The sequence below is a fragment of the Lepidochelys kempii genome, chromosome 1 (genome assembly GCF_965140265.1).
Source record: "Lepidochelys kempii isolate rLepKem1 chromosome 1, rLepKem1.hap2, whole genome shotgun sequence".
Classification (NCBI taxonomy): domain Eukaryota; kingdom Metazoa; phylum Chordata; order Testudines; family Cheloniidae; genus Lepidochelys; species Lepidochelys kempii.
Window position 1 is genome coordinate 222,581,770 of NC_133256.1, and position 19,503 is coordinate 222,601,272.

Consider the following 19,503-nt stretch of genomic DNA (forward strand, 5'->3'; position numbering starts at 1 on the left):
ATATAAAATGGAGACACCATTTTTCAGTATTTGTTTTAGCAAAGGATTTATTTAAATAATTGTACTAAACTTTTAAAATATTTAGTAAGATGACTATAAATGATTTAAAATATTAATTGATAGACAAAGATAACAGTGTTTTTCATTGCAAGTTAACACTCCAGGAGCCACATTATGGTTATGTACACATTTTCCATCAACTCTTTGTGCCTGCTGTCCCACATTGATTTATCGTGCTAATCCTGAAGAATTCACACCTCGTTGGGTCATTCTTTATCAGGGCAGTGCTCAAGCTTTTAAAGATACAATATGCTGGCTGTATTACACCTTGCCACAAAAGGCATTGGAAAAATTATTTTAATTTCTTTAAGATTTTGTATTTTTGTAGCCACAACAAATTAGTTAACCACATGCTTGACCACCTTCTGGTCCCCTCAGTGTGTAAGCAGAGAATATGTCCCCCTACTCAGCAAACACTTAAGTACATGCTTAACTTTAATTTTCATCTCTGTTCAGAAAAATGCTTAATTACATACGTAAGTGCTTTGCTGAGTAGGGAGGAAGCAACTCACATGCTAAGTGCTTTGTTGAATCAGTGCTCACATGACTACACGTGGAGCTGGATCACAGCATGATCCATTTTGCATTGATACTGATAGATTCTGCACTTACATTGCAGTCCTAAGTTGAAAATAGTAGAATGTAAATATACAGATAACAGGAAATAGTATGTAGTGTAGATAGTTCATAGAATCATAGAATATCAGGGTTGGAAGGGACCTCAAGAGGTCATCTAGTCCAACCCCCTGCTCAAAAGCAGGACCCATACCCAATTAAATCATCCCAGCCAGCGCTTTGTCAAGCGTGACCTTAAAAACTTCTAAGGAAGGAGATTCCACCACCTCCCTAGGCAACGCATTCCAGTGTTTCACCACCCTCCTAGTGAAAAAGTTTTTCCTAATATCCAACCTAAACCTCCCCCACTGCAACTTGAGACCATTACTCCTTGTCCTGTCCTCTTCCACCACTGAGAATAGTCTAGAACCATCCTCTTTGGAACTACCTCTCAGGTTGTTGAAAGCAGCTATCAAATCCTCCATCATTCTTCTCTTCTGCAGACTAAACAATCCCAGTTCCCTCAGCCTCTCCTCATAAGTCATGTGTTCCAGACCCCCAATCATTTTTGTTGCCCTTCGCTGGACTCTCTCCAATTTATCCACATCCTTCTTGTAGTGTGGGGCCCAAAACTGGACACAGTACTCCAGATGAGGCCTCACCAATGTCGAATAGACGGGGACGATCATGTCCTTCGATCTGCTCGCTATGCCCCTACTTATACATCCCAAAATGCCATTGGCCTTCTTGGCAACAAGGGCACACTGCTGGCTCATATCCAGCTTCTCGTCCACTGTCACCCCTAGGTCCTTTTCCGCAGAACTGCTGCTTAGCCATTCGGTCCCTAGTCTGTAGCTGTGCATTGGGTTCTTCCGTCCTAAGTGCAGGACCCTGCACTTATCCTTATTGAACCTCATCAGATTTCTTTTGGCCCAATCCTCCAATTTGTCTAGGTCCTTCTGTATCCTATCCCTGCCCTCCAGTGTATCTACTCCTCCTCCCAGTTTAGTATCATCTGCAAATTTGCTGAGAGTGCAATCCACACCATCCTCCAGATCATTTATGAAGATATTGAACAAAACCGGCCCCAGAACCAACCCCTGGGGCACTCCACTTGACACTGGCTGCCAACTAGACATGGAACCATTGATCACTACCCGTTGACCCCGACAATCTAGCCAACTTTCTACCCACCTTATAGTGCATTCATCCAGCCCATACTTCCTTAACTTGCTGACAAGAATACTGTGGGAGACCGTGTCAAAAGCTTTGCTAAAGTCAAGATACAATACATGCACTGCTTTCCCTTCATCCAGAGAACCAGTAATCTCATCATAGAAGGTGATTAGATTAGTCAGGCGTGACCTTCCCTTGGTGAATCCATGCTGACTGTTCCTGATCACTTTCCTCTCATGTAAGTGCTTCAGGATTGATTCTTTGAGGACCTGCTCCATGATTTTTCCGGGGACTGAGGTGAGGCTTACTGGCCTGTAGTTCCCAGGATCCTCCTTCTTCCCTTTTTTAAAGATTGGCACTACATTAGCCTTTTTCCAGTCATCCGGGACTTCCCCCGTTCGCCACGAGTTTTCAAAGATAATGGCCAATGGATCTGCAATCACAGCTGCCAGTTCCTTTAGCACTCTCGGATGCAACTCATCCGGCCCCATGGACTTCTGCACGTCCAGTTTTTCTAAATAGTCCCTAACCACCTCTTTCTCCACAGAGGGCTGGCCATCTCTTCCCCATTTTGTGATGCCCAGCGCAGCAGTCTGGGAGCTGACCTTGTTAGTGAAGACAGAGGCAAAAAAAGCATTGAGTACATTAGCTTTTTCCACATCCTCTGTCACTAGGTTGCCTCCCTCATTCAGTAAGGGGCCCACACATTCCTTGGCTTTCTTCTTGTTGCCAACATACCTGAAGAAACCCTTCTTGTTACTCTTGACATCTCTCGCTAGCTGCAGCTCCAGGTGCGATTTGGCCCTCCTGATATCATTCCTACATGCCCGAGCAATATTTTTATACTCTTCCCTGGTCATATGTCCAACCTTCCACTTCTTGTAGGCTTCTTTTTTATGCTTAAGATCTGCTAGGATTTCACCGTTAAGCCAAGCTGGTCACCTGCCATACTTACTATTCTTTCGACACATCGGGATGGTTTGTCCCTGTAATCTCAACAGGGATTCCTTGAAATACAGCCAGCTCTCCTGGACTCCTTTCCCCTTCATGTTAGTCCCCCAGGGGATCCTACCCATCCGTTCCCTGAGGGAGTCGAAGTCTGCTCTCCTGCAGTCCAGGGTCCGTATCCTGCTGCTTACCTTTCTTCCCTGTGTCAGGATCCTGAACTCAACCAACTCATGGTCACTGCCTCCCAGATTCCCATCCACTTTTGCTTCCCCTACTAATTCTTCCCGGTTTGTGAGCAGCAGTTCATACACATTAAAACAAAGACATGGCAACTATGTGTCACTGCCCTATCTACTGTAAACATTCTCTCTGTGGTTCTGCAGAGATGGATAAATCCCGAATGCAGAGAGTGTTCAGTGCATTGTTGTCAAGACTTGTATAGATCCCAGGCTCTGTCAGGTTAATAATTTTTTTTTTAAGTTGATGGGCAGCACCAAGAGGCCCACATACTGTACATAGTTTCATTTATTAAAATATTTTTTGCTGACATTACTAACATTTTGCCAAAATTTAATATCTCTGCCTACATTTATCACACATGCTTTTTAATAAACCACCTACAACAGTCGTATTGGAAGGATGCTTCACAACTAAATATTGATCATTAGATGCATTCCATATGTATGACGTCCAATTTGGAAAGGATATGCTTTAAGAAGTAATAGATTGAAAACATTCATGAATATATGGAGTCCTTTTAATGGATTTTTGATCTAAAACGGATTACGGCCATATACATATCAGAACTGAGTCTGTATTGTAATTCTAGCCACTGAACCCAATGGCATGACTCACATGCTTAAAGTTAGGAATGTGTGTGTTTGCAGGACTGGGCCTTAACCTGTTATCTGCTGTTACATATGGTATATTGGTCTCGGGGGTCTCTTTTTCTCCTTTTTCTTTTTACTTGTGCTCTGTAAAAATCCAATAAACTGTTTCAGACTTAGGGGTTCTGGAAGAAAAAAATCATCTAACATATTAATCAAAACATTTACCACTGCTAAAGTTTTTATCACTGGGTAACCTCAACAAACCACAAGCTTTTTGTGCTGTTTCCCATTTAACTTATTTATTTTTAAAACTTATTTTAAGATAATTTTTCAACAAGCTAATAATAAGCAGAAGAACCAGTTACACTTTGTGCTCATACAGTGATACACTCCATGTCAATGTGCATTATAATTCTCCTAAATGTTTGCTTTCAACATAAGGTCTATTCATATATACAGGGGTGAAAGTAAGTCGAGTGACTCTGGCCCTCGGAAAGGGCAGGGCCTGGGCGGAAGAGGCGGGGTTGAGGGGGTCAGAGCCAGCCCCAGCCCACCCTGTAAGGTAAGTGCCCCCCCACCGGGTAGCAGCAGCAGCCCGGGGCTCCGGGGGCTATTTAAAGGGCCCGGCGCGCCCCTCTTCTACCACCCTGGCCCTTTAAATAGCCGCCGGAGCCCTGGGGAAGCGGCGGGGCTCCAGCGGCTATTTAAAGGACTGGGGCGGCAGAGGCAGCTGGAGCCCCAGCCCTTTAAATAGCCCCTGGAGCCCCCGCTATCCCAGGGGTCCAGGGGCTATTTAAAGGGCCCGCGGCTCCCCTGCTTCTACCGCCTCGGTCCTTTAAATAGCCGCTGGAGCCCTGGAGTAGCGGCGGTGGGGCTCCAGTGACTATTTAAAGGGCCCGGGCGGTAGAAGCAGGGGAGCCCCAGGCCCTTTAAATAGCTGCTGGAGCCCTGAAGCTGCTACCCCAGGGCTCCAGCAGCGGGGCTCTGGAGGCAATTTAAAGGGCCTGGGGCTCCAGCCACTGCTGGGAGCCCCCGGCCCTTTAAATTGCCCTCTGGGGAAGCCGGGCTGCCCCAGTACGGTGCACTGGCTCTTGCCGGTACACTGTACCGGGGCGTACCGGCTCACTTTCACCTCTGCATATATAGCATATTCCCATGTGAATGGCATAAGTAAGGAATACATCTAATGATCAGTATGTGTATCACACACTGCTTATGTATGTGTATATATATATTACACCAAACATACTATGTTAACAGAATAGAATTAAGATTGCAAGGTCAAATGCTCAAAAGTACGAAATGCTAGAATTAAGGTTTCCTGTGGGGGAAAAACATAGTATATGATCACGTAATTAAAGCTGCATCGTAATGCATATGCAAAAGTGTGGGGGGGGCAAATGAAGGTTGCACAGGCAGCCTTAATTCTGGCATTTCCTAACTTTTGAGCGTTTGTCTTGGCAACCTTAAGAATGTTCTTTAAACATAGGTCTCTTTATTAGAAATTTCCTAGGTGTTTAAAAAAAACAAACTTAAAAAACAGAAATTTCATCATTTGGCGTCATATTGATAGCAACATGCGTCATCTGTAGAATTGGAAACTTTAGATCTACCTCACAGACTTCTGCTACTTAAGCTAATGGAGTAACTGATAGCACTTGTAGGTTGTCAGCCTCCATGTGGACCAGTACTAGAGGAGGAACGAGGCACACAGTCTGGCAGTAGGTTTCATGGGTATTTCTGATAGCAGAGGAATGGTGAGACTCAGGAATCCTGGTTTCCATTCCAGGCTCTGGAGAGGATGCCTTCCAGTAAGAACAGACTCTTCTGCCCATTCCCACAAAGCTTGACCCTGTCTGCCCCATACATTTTAACCTATCCCAGTCCTGTCTCTTCACCACCTCCAGCTCCTCATCCCAGTCCCATTCTCTTCATCTAGCTAATGCTACTTCGTATTCCTCAGGCTTCTCATCCCTGTTCCATTCTCCTTGCCTCCTGGCTGTTTATCCACTTTTTCCATCTCCTTCCAACATCCCAGTCACATTCCTCCCCCAGCCCACTGGCTCTCAGTCCCAATCTTCCTCTCTGTAATCCTCATTGAATCCGTGTCCTCCTCAGGCTCCTTGTCCCAATCTCTTGGCCCAGCCAGTCCCAATCTTCCTCTTGTACCCTGGCTCTTCATCAGATCTGTCTCAGTACCTCCCCCCACCACTGGTTTCCAGTCTCCACCCTGTCCCCCCAACTCTCATTTCCACTCACCGCTAGCCTCCAGTCCCATTCTCATCTCACCCTCCCCTGGCTCCTTGACCTAATCTACTCATCACCCTTGCCAGTCTGCCTCTTGTCTCCTCGCATTCAGGCAGCTTTCTTCTCTGTATTACCTGAGTCCAGCAGAGGCATCATTTAGTGCACATGAAAGACAGCTTCAGTGCCTGGTCCAGCATGACTAGCAGCGTCTTGGAGCTATGCAGGGAAAGTCCTGCTCATCCCCAGGCTGGAGCATTACCAATGCAGATGTAATCTTCAAAGAATTTAACTTCAAAGCTCTAGCAAGTCTTCACTGAGCATGTGGAAATTGTGATTTCCAAAATTGGGAGGATTTTCACAGGGATGACAAAAGGTACAGCCCTGATGCAAAGACCAACTCCTTGCCTAATTTCAAGTTCCTCCTTGAAGCATGGAGGTGCGGGAGCTTTTCAAAGGAAAGATCATCTGAATTTTTTAACATGAGCAAAACAATGTATTTTCCCCCGACTTTGTTCTTCAGCTGTTTTGTCTAGGGCTGTCGATTAATCACAGTTAACTCATGCAATTAACTCAAAAAAATTAATCGCGATTAAAATAATCATGATTCATCGCACTGTTAAACAATAGAATACGAATTGAAATTTATTAAATATTTGTAGATGTTTTTCTACATTTTCAAATACATTGATTTCAATTACAACACAATACAAAGTGTGCAGTGCTCACTTTATATTATTATTTTTATTACAAATATTTGCACTGTAAAAATGATAAACAAATGAAATGGTATTTTTCAATTCACCTTATACAAGTAGTGTAGTACAATCTCTTTATCATGAAAGTGCAACTTACAAATGTAGGGTTTTTTGGTTTGTTACATAACTGCACTCAAAACAAAACAATGTAAAAACTTTAGAGCCTACAAGTCCACTCAGTCCTACTTGTTCAGCCAATTGCTAAGACAAACAAGTTTGTTTACATTTACAGGAGATAGTGCTGCCCACTTATTATTTACAATGTCACCTGAAAGTGGGAACAGGCATTTGCATGACACTTTTGTAGCCGGCATTGTAAGGTATTTACGTTCCAGATATGCTATACATTCGTATGCTGCTTCATGCTTCGACCACCATTCCAGAGGACATACTTCCATGCAGATGATGCTCGTTAAAAAAAAAATGCGTTCATTAAATTTGTGACTGAACTCCTTGGGGGAGAATTGTGTGTCTCCTGCTCTGTTTTACCCACGTTCTGCCATATATTTCATGTTATAGCAGTCTCGGATGATGACCCAGCATGTGGTGGTCATTTTAAGAATGCTTTCACTGCAAATCTGACAAAACACAAAGAAGATACTAATGTGAGATTTCTAAAGATAGCTACAGCATTTGACCCAAGGTTTAAGAATCTGAAGTGACTTCCCAAATCTGAGAGGGACGAGGTGTGGAGCAAGCTTTTAGAAGAGTTAAAAGAGCAACACTCCGATGCGGAAACTACGGAACCTAAACCACCAAAAAAGAAAATCAACCTTCTTCTAATGGCATCTGACTCAGATAATGAAAATGAATGTACATTGGTCCTCACCGCCTTGGATCATTATCGAGCAGAACCCATCATTAGCATGGACGCATGTACTCTGGAATGGTGGTTGAAGCATGAAGGGACATATGAATCTTTAATGCATCTGGCACATAAATATCTTGTGACGCCGGCTACAACAGTGCCATACAAATGCCTGTTCTTACTTTCAGGAGACATTGTAAAGAAGAAGCGGACAACATTATCTCCTGCAAATGTAACTTGTTTGAGCAATTGGCTGAACAAGAAGTAGGACTGAGTGGACTTGTAGACTCTAAAGTTTTGAAATGTTTTATATTTGAGTGAAGTTATTTTTTTGACATAATTCTACATTTGTAAATTCTACTTTCATGATAAAGAGATTGCACTACAGTACTTGTATTAAGTGAATTGAAAAATACCATTTCTTTTGTTTTTTACAGTGCAAATATTTGTAATAAAAAATAATAATGTAAAGTGAACACTGTGCACTTTGTATTCTGTGTCGTAATTGAACTCAATATATTTGAAAATGTGGAAGATATCCAAAGCTATTTCAATAAATGGTATTCTATTATTGATTAACAGTGCGATGAATCATGTGATTAATTGCGATTAATTTTTTTAATCGCTTGACAGCCCTAGTTTTGTCCAAAAAAAATTCCAAAAACATTCAATCTGAGACAGGCACCCAGCATGGAAAATTTCACCCCAGATGTTCAGTTTGACAAAGTTATAAGCAACTGAAAAAGGTATAATGCAAAGTATTGCACAACATTAATAACAGGTGACAATATCAGCCCTGCCTCTAATTTATGAAAGGCATTAGTTCTCAAAATAGATTATTGAATTAGATTTCTGGAATATGGAATTATTATAAAATTCTAAATTACTTTAAACAGTTTTTACTCTTTATTTACTTTAGCTTGATTCTCACTGCTGAGACCTGGCCAGTTTAGCTTTTCTTTCCCCTGAGTTTCTCTTTCACTCTCTCAAGCAGTAGCACAGTGAAGCTGTTTTCTTTTTTTTATTTGTTTGGGGTTTTCTCTGTTTGTTTCCATTCCTTCGCAGGAGAATATTTATGCTTAAAAATATTTTGTTCACTTAATTAAAAAAAAAATCTTCAGCTGGGTTCCAAAGTTTAGTCTTGATAACATTTAACTTAGTTTTAGGCCTATAGTTAGCTGACAGTTTGCCTTCAGCTAATATGTGTCTTGTAACCACAATTTTGGGCCCTGATTCAGCAAACCATGCTGAGCACATGCCTGTGTACTTTACTGAATTGGGGCCCATATGGCTAATTCACTAATGGAAAAGAAGTTTCCTTCTCCCCCATGTATTTAGTGAGTCCAGTAATTTTATTATCAGCTTAATACAAGAGAAGACAAACCTATTATTTATGCTCATTTTTAGAAATCAAACAATGTAACCATTAATTCTGCCACGGTGATATGAAGTGAAGTTCTAAGTATGAAATTACCCTGTTCCTCTTCCTTCCTGAAGGTCAGATATCAGACATATTAACAGACAGGTAGTTAACACTACCTCATCGAGGTATAAAATTATTCTTGTGATGGATGGATCAATCATTAATATTAAGTGTGTAGTAATTTGATCTAATAATCCCCAAATCTTAAAACTGCACTAGCATTAATTATTAGATTCTTGGTCCAGTATTTGTCAAGTGCTGTATTAGGAAAAAAACTATGAATTTCCCTTCCTTTGTTTGTATATCCATTCAAGTATCCAACTCTCACTCTCTATTAGAGATCATCTCTCATGTCTCAGATGACCTTGGCCAATTTTATGCTTTGAAGTAAATTGTTTGTGGGTACCTAGTCCCAAAGCATATGGTAGATGACTTTACTTTGCAGCAAATAGAAGTGAGATTTCAACATATTTCTCGATTACAGAGTACTTAACATTTAATTTCTTTCTTTGGTTTTCAATTATCAGACCAGGTCTGGGAAGATCAACACATGGGTAGGCTGTTCTTGTAATTAATTGTTTGCTTTTCTTTGGCAGCTTTGCAAATCTGGTCTTTGTCCCATATATCTGATAATGTCACTACTGTAAGATGCTTTTTAGGCATAGTAGCTAATGTACCTTAATGCATTTATACTTGAGAGACTTTAGCTGGGTTCCAAAGTATAGTTTTATTAACAGTAACCAGAATAGGGCTGAAGCAGCCCTCCTGATAACCACACATTCTAGACCTCTCACTCTGACTCTTCTCCCTTGCTACTTTCTTGACCCCTCCTGTTGCACTTACAGCATGGGTTATTGTAATCGTTCTTACTACGGTAACAAACATTGAAAATTCTCTGATCTATTAGCTATATTTGTTTCTTATCTAACAGTGTCCGGAGTGTCAGTTGTAAACACAGGGCCCACAGCCTTCTGTTCCCAAAGCACAGGCCCCTGTAATTTTGGCAAGAGAGGAATCTTCTTTAGCTGTAACAGACTTAGGACTTACAGTTGTGGCACACACTTGGGTAGCGCTGACATTGTATACTGAGAAAGACCATAGTGAATTCAAAATCTAATCAATAAATTACTCCCCCAAGTTTAGGCAAATCTTCTTATCACATATCTGGAGTGACACAGGAGTTTAAAATCAAACAATCATGTGCCAGTTGTAACAAATCCACAGCTGAGAAAGGGTGCTATGATTACCAATTAAACTGCATACATGAGTCATTAGGCAACTAGGCTCCAAAAACACAGGCATCATTTAGGATACACCTACAAGTAGCTCCACTCAGTAAACCAGCTGGTGCATTCTGCACCAGCTTCAGTCTCTGAATGGTTTTAAGGGGTAATCCCATTTAGAGTGCACTGCAGTAGTCTACTCTTGAGGTGACAAAAGCACAGACAGCAGTGGCAAGGTCTGCATCCTCAAGGAAAGGTTGCAACATTCTAGCCAGATGCAGACAGTAAAAAACTGACTAGGTCAATGATATAATATATTGCCAAAGAGCAGCTGGGGGTCTAAAATCACTCCCAAGTTAACACTATTAACTATTGGGTGCCATACTCTATCAATCAAAGGTACTGATATTACCTCTGCCATCTCCTCAGTCTTCTTCCACCCAATCCACCCATTATCGCCTCAATCTTACCTGGGCTGAGGCTCAGTAATCTCACTCTCATCCAAACCTCAGCCTTGAGTAGACACTGGGCTTTGGCACTGAACTGCATCATCTGAATCAGATCTGATAAAGACAGGCAGTTGGGTGTTAGCATATGGAAAACACTGACCGTCATGTCCTCCACACAGACCCATCTGCATGTTGAACAGGAAGCGTCACAGAATGGCACCTCACAGGTGAGAGCTTTTCAGGAGCAGTTGCCCACCACTCCCCATTAAAATCTCTCGGAGAAAAGACTGAAGCCACTGAAGAGCAGCCTGTTCCATGCCGGCAGTTGAGTCATCAGCTCCTCAGGATCAGCTGTATAAAACCCAGCTGATAGATCTAATAATACCATCTTGGTCACTATCTGTCATCAGGTGGAGATCATCAGACAATACAACTGGTACAGTCTCTGTGCCATAGCCTGGTCTGTACCCAGACTGACATGGGTCAAGAAGATAAAAGGCATCTAGATATCATGAGAGTTGTCTCAACACAGCTGTGTTCGTAATCTTTCCCAAAAACAGAAGATGTGATACTGGTCAATAATTAGCAAGATTGACAGTGTCCAGAAACATTTCTTGAGCAAGGCCATGCTATTGCTTTGTAACTAGCAATAGGCAGTCTGCCCTCTCTAAAAGAGGCATTGACAATCTCTACATGTAAAAGGACACCGAGGTTTGTGAAAAGCTAATGCAAGGGATGCAAAGGTGGCAAAATAGAATGTGGGTTTCAGAAATGAGCCTGAGTAATTTTTCCCTCATATGGCTCTAATATTTACTTGTACTGTGATAATTAATTTGTATTACAGTAGCACTTGCAGTCAACTGAGAACAGAGTTCTGTTGTACCAGCACTGGTCAAACACAGAGTGATAGACAGTACTTACCACAAACAGCTTACAATCTAAATAGATGAGACACACGAGGAAGGGCTATATCCCCCCCAATAAGTAGAGTGAACAGAGTGATGGTTTGTAAACATGTTAGATCCAGGATTATTATTTTTATTATTTTATTAGTTCTTGGAGGGAAAGGGATAGTGAGGATTAACTAAAAGGAAAGATAAAGGAGGGGAGAGGGGCCATAGAAAGAAGAGTGGGAAATGAGGGGGATAGGATGGGGTGAAGTGGAAGGAGGGGAACAGGCAGGGCAGGTGGATTGAGGCTTAAGTGAAGAGACTGTGTGGGTGGGATCAGGATAAGGTGGGAACAAAGAGCCCACGGTAAAGGAAAGAGATTGTACAAACTGTAGAAAGCACTCGAGTATCATCAGTGGATTAAGGAAACAAATGGCTTCTCAAATGCTAGTTTGTGCAGCTAGGTGTCCTAGTACTCACAATAACAATAATAGCTTTAAAAGCTGACAACATCCTAACAATATCATTTTACAAATAGAACATCTGACTTTCACATTCAGAGTTCCCACAGTAACTACTAGCAAATCAATATTAACAAAAGGTCACATTTCCATATCTGCATTTCAGAGGGAAACAAAGGGTCCAGAAATAAGTGGGGAGTGCATTCTTGCTTTGTCTCATTTGAAAGAGGTGATATTTTGACTTATAAGGATCCAAGTACAGTTCACGAGCTTCATTTCCACTGTGCTACACACAAAAACAGGAAAAACCAGTCTTTTGGCTGTGCTGCTACTTTTTATTGTTGGTTGTTTGACATGTTTTTCTATTACAATTCACAGCAGGGAGCATTTATCTCCATTATGAAAACCAGTTGGCCCATTGTTAAGAAAGAAAGCTGCACTTCCTCAATAGGAAGTCAAGTGTCTCTACAGTGTCGTAGAGGGCATTCTATAGTAGAAGTCAACATGTGTCAGTGCTGAGAGAACATGTACGGCATTGGTGCTTCTGTCTTTAATTAAAACATGCTTCTCTCACATACATATTGAAAAATGCTGCAGAACACAGCATATGCAATGGTAAAATTCAATATCTTTCAGTCTAATTCCAGAACAGCTTTCAGGCCATTTGAGATATGTGAGGGTTTGGTAGCAATGGCTTTTGTGTAACACAGGGATCTCAAACTCAAATCACCACGAGGGCCACATGAGGACTAGTACATTGGCCCGAGGGCTGCATCACTGACACCTTTTCATACAATGATACAAAAGTATAGTCAAAAATGAAAAAAATGAAGAGTAATATGGTATGCTATTAAAAGTCAATGTATTAACTTTTTAAAATGTGTAATGCGAAGAGGGGTTTTAATAAAATATAAACACCTGTAACTATTCCTTATGTGGTCAGTAACACTGATGATAATCTACACCAGAGGTGGGCAAACTACAGCCTGTGGGCCACATCCGGCCTGTGGGACCATCCTGCCCAGCCCTTGAGCTCCCGGCTGGGGAGGCTAGGCCTTTGGCCCCTCCCCTGCTGTCCCTCCTCCGCCACAGCCTCAGCTCATCTCACAGCCAGCACTCTGGCCCGCTGCTCCTGCCAGGCCAGGCGGCAAGGCTGCAAGCTCCTGCTGCTCTGAGCGGCATGGTAAGGGGGCGGGAAGGAGGGGAGTTGGATAAGGGGCAGAGGGTTCTGGGGACAGGGAGCTGTTGGATGGGGTGGAAGTTCGGAGGGGGGGGTCAGGGGACAGGGAACTGGGGGGTGGATAGGCGTGGGAGTCCTGCGGGGCTGTCAGGAGGCGGGAGGGTGGATAGGGGTCAGGGCAGTCAGAGGACAGGAAGCGGGGGGGTTGGATAGGGTGTGGGGTCTCGGGACAGGGCGGTCAGGGGACAAGGAACAGCGGGGGTTGTATGGGTTGGGGGTTCTGGGGGGGCGGGAAATGGGAGGGGGCGGATAGGGGACAGGGGCCAGGCTGTTTGGGGAGTCACAGCCTTCCCTACCTGGCCCTCCATACAATTTTGCATCCCCGATGTGGCTCTCAGGCCAAAACGTTTGCCCACCCCTCATCTACACTAACAGTCTATCAACAAAGCTGTAATGGCAGGAACTTGTAAAAGTAACCATTCATAGAAAATACATTGCCACTTTTAACAAACATTCTTCACAACTACTCACAGCAAAGAATCATACATGCTGAACTTCATACCTCAGACTGCTTGTCTAGTCCATGAGGCCCCGGAGGAGCGGGGACGCAGCACACTCGGGGGATGGGGGAAGAGGAGCTTGGCTGCCGGTGGAGTCGGAGCCTATGGCAGGCCGCAGGAAATAACTCCACGGGCCACATGTTTGAGACCCCTCGTGTAACGTTAGCAGAAACTGAGGGGTTTCTTGATTTCTTCCTTTTTCTGATCTGAATGGTGTTGAATGAGGTAGTCTGCTTTACTTTGAAAAGTCTTACTTCACCTGCTAAAAGATTATCAGCTTCACACCATTAAACTCTTCCAGTTCCACCTTTCTTACCCCTCCCATCCCCCCAAAAAAATAATGCTGCATCTAGGTTCTGTTTTTACTGTGTTGGAATTAATGAGGACACACAATGGTGGTTGTTTTTTCCTGGCAAAAGCCTTTTTCAAGATTGATAATAACCACATTTTTATATGGGCAGTTCTAAGTGTTTAGTATCAAAATTATGGTCATATATTAGCATCTGTTACTGGTTCAACAAACACAACTGGCCCTAGTCTAGGTCCTGTGTTTGGCTTTAATGAGAGGTTTGACAGTTAATAACCAGGCCATTGTCCATTTCACTTCATCCAGTTGGTCTTGGTGAACTGGCTCAGTGTTTGGGTAGCATGAATGGATGAGAGCAAGTATAGCTGACCTCTTTTCAGTCCAGATAAGATAGAAGTGATGTTGTAGCTTAAATTTTGTACCTGATGGGTGTGAAGTATAAGTGCATTTTTAAATGCATCAAAATATGCACGCATTGAGGCTAGCATAGGAAATTCTGAGAAGTTTAGCTTATGTAAAGTTTAGAGATGTGCCTGGATCAGAACCACAAACCTGAAAATCCACACACTTTAGTGAAATTCAATTCTAGATACAAACTTTGTAGCTGTGTAATGCAAAAGCCAAAGCCTTAGATCCAAATATGGGTAAAGTTCAGATCTACATCTGGATTCAAATTGTGTGGCTTGGGCCTATATTTACTAGTATTAAAATATACAAAATATTATTTAGATATTCCCATTTCTTTTCAAATGTATTATATTCCGCTCTGTTGAATGACTATAGTTTATTGCAGTAGTTCTCTACCAGGGGTCCGAGGCCTTGAGCAGGTTTCAGGGGAGCCTCCAAGCTCCAAGCAGGGCCAGCATTAGACTTGCTGGGGCCCAGGGCAGAAAGCCAAAGCATGGGGCTGAAGCCCAGGTCCCTGATCCCCATCACACGGGGCTGGAGCTGAAGCCTGAGCAATGTAGCTTCGTGAGGGCCCCTGTGGCATGGGGCCCCAGGCAATTGCCCTGCTTGCTACTCCTTAATGGCAACCCTGGCTTTTATATGCAGAAAACCTGTTACTGTGGCACAAGTGGGATGTGAGTTTTTTATAGCATGTTGTGGGGGCCTCAGAAAGAGAGAGGTTGAAACCCTCTGGTTTATTGGATGGTGCATTCTGTTCTATTGGATGAGCATCCAGGATGCCAACAAGTTGTTAGTCTGTAACAATAATTATAACAATAACAAAATCAAAAGTACCGGTAAGTTAATTCCCACCTCTTAGCTTCCCAATGCAATGCTGACTTTTCTATGACTGCCTTTTAGGCCTCGGTCTTGTAATCAGATCTGTGTGGGTTAGGGTGAGCAGGCATCTAGTTTTCGACCAGAACACCCAGTCAGCAGTGCTGTGGAGCTAAGGCAGGCTAGCTGTCTTGGCTCTGCACTGCACCCTGGAAACAGCCAGCAGCAGGTCCAGCTACTAGACGGGGGGGGAAGCATGGGACTCCCAAGCACCGGCTCTGCACTCCCATTGGCTGGGAACCACGGCCAATGGGAGCTGTAGGGTGCGGTGCCTGCAGGTGAGAGCAGCGTGCAGAGACACCAGCTGCACCTCTGCCTAGGAGATGGACTTGTTGCTGGCCACTTCAGGGACACAGCATGGTCACAGTGTCAGGACAGGCAGGAAGCCTACCTTAGCCCCCCCCCACTGCACCGCTGACTGAGAGCTGCCCCAACCCCCTGCTCCATCCCTGAGTCCGCTCAATCCCGGAGCCCCCTTCTGCATCCCAAACCCTTCATACCTGGCCCCACCCCAGAACCTGCCCCCCAGACAGAGCCTTCACCCCCCTGCTCCCGAACCTCCTGCCCCAGCCCAGAGTCCCCTCCCACACCCTGAACCCCTCTGCCCCACCCACCAGTTGGGAGTCCCTTCCTGAACCCCAAACCACTCATTCCCAGCCCCACCCCAGAGCCCGCACCCCCAGACAGAGCCCTCACCCTCCCTGCACCCAACCCCCACCTCAACCCGCAGCTCCCTCCCATACCCTGAACCCCTCATCCGTAGCCCCACACTGGAGCACACACACCCCCCAGCTGGAGCCCTCACCTCCTCCCGCACTCCAACCCCCTGCCCCAGCCCGGAGCCCCCTCCTGCACTCTGAACCCCTCATTTCTGGCCCCACCCTGGAGCCTGAACCGCCAGTTAGAGCCCTCACCCCCTCCTGCACCCCTGCCCACACAGTGAAAGTGAGTGAAGGTGGGGGAGAGCGAGCCACCAAGGGACGGGGAATGTAGTGAGCTGGGGGCAGGGCTTTGGGGAAGGGGTGGGGCTAGGGTGTTCTGTTTTGAGGGATTAGAAAGCTGGCTATCCTAGTGTGGGTGGATTCCACTGTATCCAGAGACGCAAGGGACTGTCCATATGGTACTCAATGCAGGATCAGGGCCTTAGATTGCAAATTCTTGGAGCAGAGACTGACTTTAACTTTGCATCTTGAACTGTCAGCGTCAAGCAGGTATTCAGTATTATTCAACAGAAAACAAGAGGTCTATATTCATCTACTATATTTTGTTGTGTGCTATTCTTGATTGTTTTCAAATCTGATCTAAAAAAAATCAGACCTAAATAGCAGATATTAATAATAGATCAAGCCTATGGAAAAAAATATTTATACTAAGGGATCGTTCAGTGGTAAAACATGCATTGAATATAGGCCTGTGGTGCTGGCTTGTATAAATACAGACAAAATAGCAGCATAAAACAAATCACTAGGGACAGGGAAATAAAATACAAAGCAAACAAATTCTTTTTTTTTTTTTTCATTTTTCCCCCCAAAGATTTTAGACTTCAACGTAGGAAAGGACGTAAACTTCCTATGTAGTTGTAGAAGTCTCTAAGGAATTCCAAACTAGACTTCCTCTGCATTGTAGTTATTTTAATCTGAAGTTTTGCAGAACTCTGTAAATAGATAAAGCACCTAATAGTCTTAGAAACCAGAGATATGTTACATCCCATGCGTCTACTCACATTCCTTTCTATTGTCTAAAAAATATTAATATGTAATTTTTAACATAACTGCAAAGTGCCATAAGTGCCTTTTAGAAAGGGAAAATAATGTTGTGATTAATAAAACAAATTCTGTCTCTGTTTTTCTATAGTCTTTGGACCAGATCCTGGCTCTGTAAAATATGCTTTGCACCAATCTCTGGCACAAAGCAGGCAAAAATCCAGTGGGTCAAGTTTCTCTAGGAGAAGAGCATTATTAGGTAGCATAAATCCAGCTTTGTGCTACCCTTAACCTGGCCTCCACTGTAGGGGTATTCCAGGGGAAAAGGGGACTTGAAAAGAATGCCCTTGCCCTCCAGCAATCCTTGGCTGCTGGAAAGGCCCCTGGGCAGCCATTAATAGCTGACTCCTGTTTCTTTTTATGTGAAGGGGTAAATAACACTTCCTTATTCACTGTCTCCACATCATTCATGATTTTATAAACCTCTGTCATATCTCCTCTCCCCCCAACTTAGTCATCTCTTTTCCAACCTGAACTGTTTGTCTCTTTAATCTCTCCTCATATGGAAGTTGTTCCATATCCCTAATAATTTTTGTTGCCCTTTTCTGTATCTTTTCCAATTCTAATAAATCTTTTTTGAGATGGGGCAACCAGAACTGCACACAGGGCATACCATGGCTTTATGTAGTGGCCTTATTTTCTGTTTTGTTATATATCCCTTTCTTAGCAGTTCCTGACATTCTGTTAGCTTTTTTGATTGGCACTTCACATTGAGCTGATGTTTTCAAAGAACTATCCACAATGACTCTGAGATCTCTTCCTTGAGAGGTAACAGCTAATTTAGACCCCATCTTTTTGTATGTATAATTAGGATTATGGCTTCCAGAGTGCATTATTTTGCATTTATCAACATTGAATTTCATCTGCTATTTTGTTGCCCAGTCACCCAATTTTGCAAGATCCCTTTGTGACTTTTCTCAGTCTGCTTTTGGACTTAACTATCTTGATTAATTTTGTCTCATCTGCAAACTTTGTCACCTCACTGTTTACACCTTTTCCAGATCATTTATGAATATGCTGACCAGCCCTGATCCCAGTAGAGATACCTAGGGGACTCCCGCTAATTACCACTCTCCACTGTGAAAACTGACCATTCCTACCCTTTCTTTTCTGTCTCTTAACCAATTACTGATCCATAAGAGAACCTTCCCTCTGATCCATGACTGCTTAATTTGCTTAAGAGCCTTGGGTGAGGCTTTCTGAAAGTCCAAGTACACTATATCCACTGGATCACCCTTGTTCATGAGTTTGTTTACCTCCTCAAAGAATTCTAATAGATTGATGAGGCATGATTTCCCTTTACAAAGCTGTGTTGACTCTTCTGCAAACCGTGTTAATATATGTATCTGATAATTCTGTTCTTTACTATAGTTTCCACCAATTTGCCTGGTACTGAAGTTAGGCTTACCAGCCTGTAATTGCAAGGATTACCTCTGGTGCCTTTAATGAAAATTGGCATTACGTTAGCTATCCTTCAGTTATCTGGTACAGAGGCTGATTTAAGCAATGGATTATATACCACAGTTAGCAGTTCCGCAATTTCATATTTGAGTTCCTTCAGAACTCTTGGATGAATATCATCTTATCCTGGTGACTTATCACTGTTTAATTTATCAATTTGTTCCAAAACCTCCTCTATTGACCCCCTCAGTGTGGGACAATTCCTCACATTTGTCACCTAAAAACCGAGTTAAATTCCACAACCGTTTTGAAAGCAAGATTGGTATGATTTTTCTGTCTGTGCTGGACTTCACTCCTCTACCAAAAGTTAATTCTGAAGAGCAAATATTGCCTTTGAAATGGACCACATTGTCCCAAGTATCAGATATTTTGAAAATGTTCCCTAGGGAAGAAACCCCAGACAAGGTAATTCTCCCCTACCTCTCATTTCAAATAACATGTGTCAGACAGTGTGCTATGCCATCAGTATACTACATACATTTTTAGGAAGAAAGTGTAAATATTTCCAACAAAGCACTTAATTTGTTTGCTTGCAAAATATTGCCTCCTCCAGAGAGCACTTTTTCTTTAAATGGAAAAAACAAATGAATAGATTCTCTAGGCTCCCCACCTCCTCTCCTCTCTTTGCAATCACATGTACTCCTGAGACAGGCTAAAGGCAAGTGGTAAAATTCTGTCCCTACTGAAGTGAATGGCAAAACTCCCATTGATTTCAACAGGTCAGGATTTCATTCCAGGTTTAAATGGGAACCCCTCCTTATAATATTGCCAGCACATGATAGTATAGCAGTAAATATTACTACAGTTCTTGGAAAGCAAAGTTGGATGCCTTACTAGAAGGTATGATTTAGTCAAACACAAGTTATGGGCTGGAGTAATGGTGAAATTCTATGATTTGTAATGCAGAGATCAGACTTGATGATCTAATTGTTCTTTCTCGCCTTAAAATCTATGAATCCATTACATATCTCTTCTTTCTGACATAAATCTGCTTTAATCAGCCAGCTATTGACTCTCATAATGAGCCCAGAAGTGACCTCTATCTTTCACTTTGGGAATCCCAATAATTTATAGCCTCTTTTTATTTTATGATTGTCAATGAAGTCCTCTTTCTTTGGCTGGG

The 19,503-nt window shown here is 43.0% G+C and overlaps 1 protein-coding gene across 1 annotated transcript in view; it reads left to right on the forward strand.

Annotated features, from left to right (window-relative positions):
• Window positions 1-19,503, forward strand: part of LOC140907760 (potassium voltage-gated channel subfamily KQT member 1-like) — a 744,155-nt gene that overhangs the window by 382,593 nt on the left and 342,059 nt on the right. Inside the window, exon 15 of the mRNA XM_073334512.1 lies at window positions 5,688-5,717. Within this exon, the coding sequence (XP_073190613.1) occupies window positions 5,688-5,717 (30 nt within the window). The remainder of the gene's footprint in view (window positions 1-5,687; window positions 5,718-19,503) is intronic.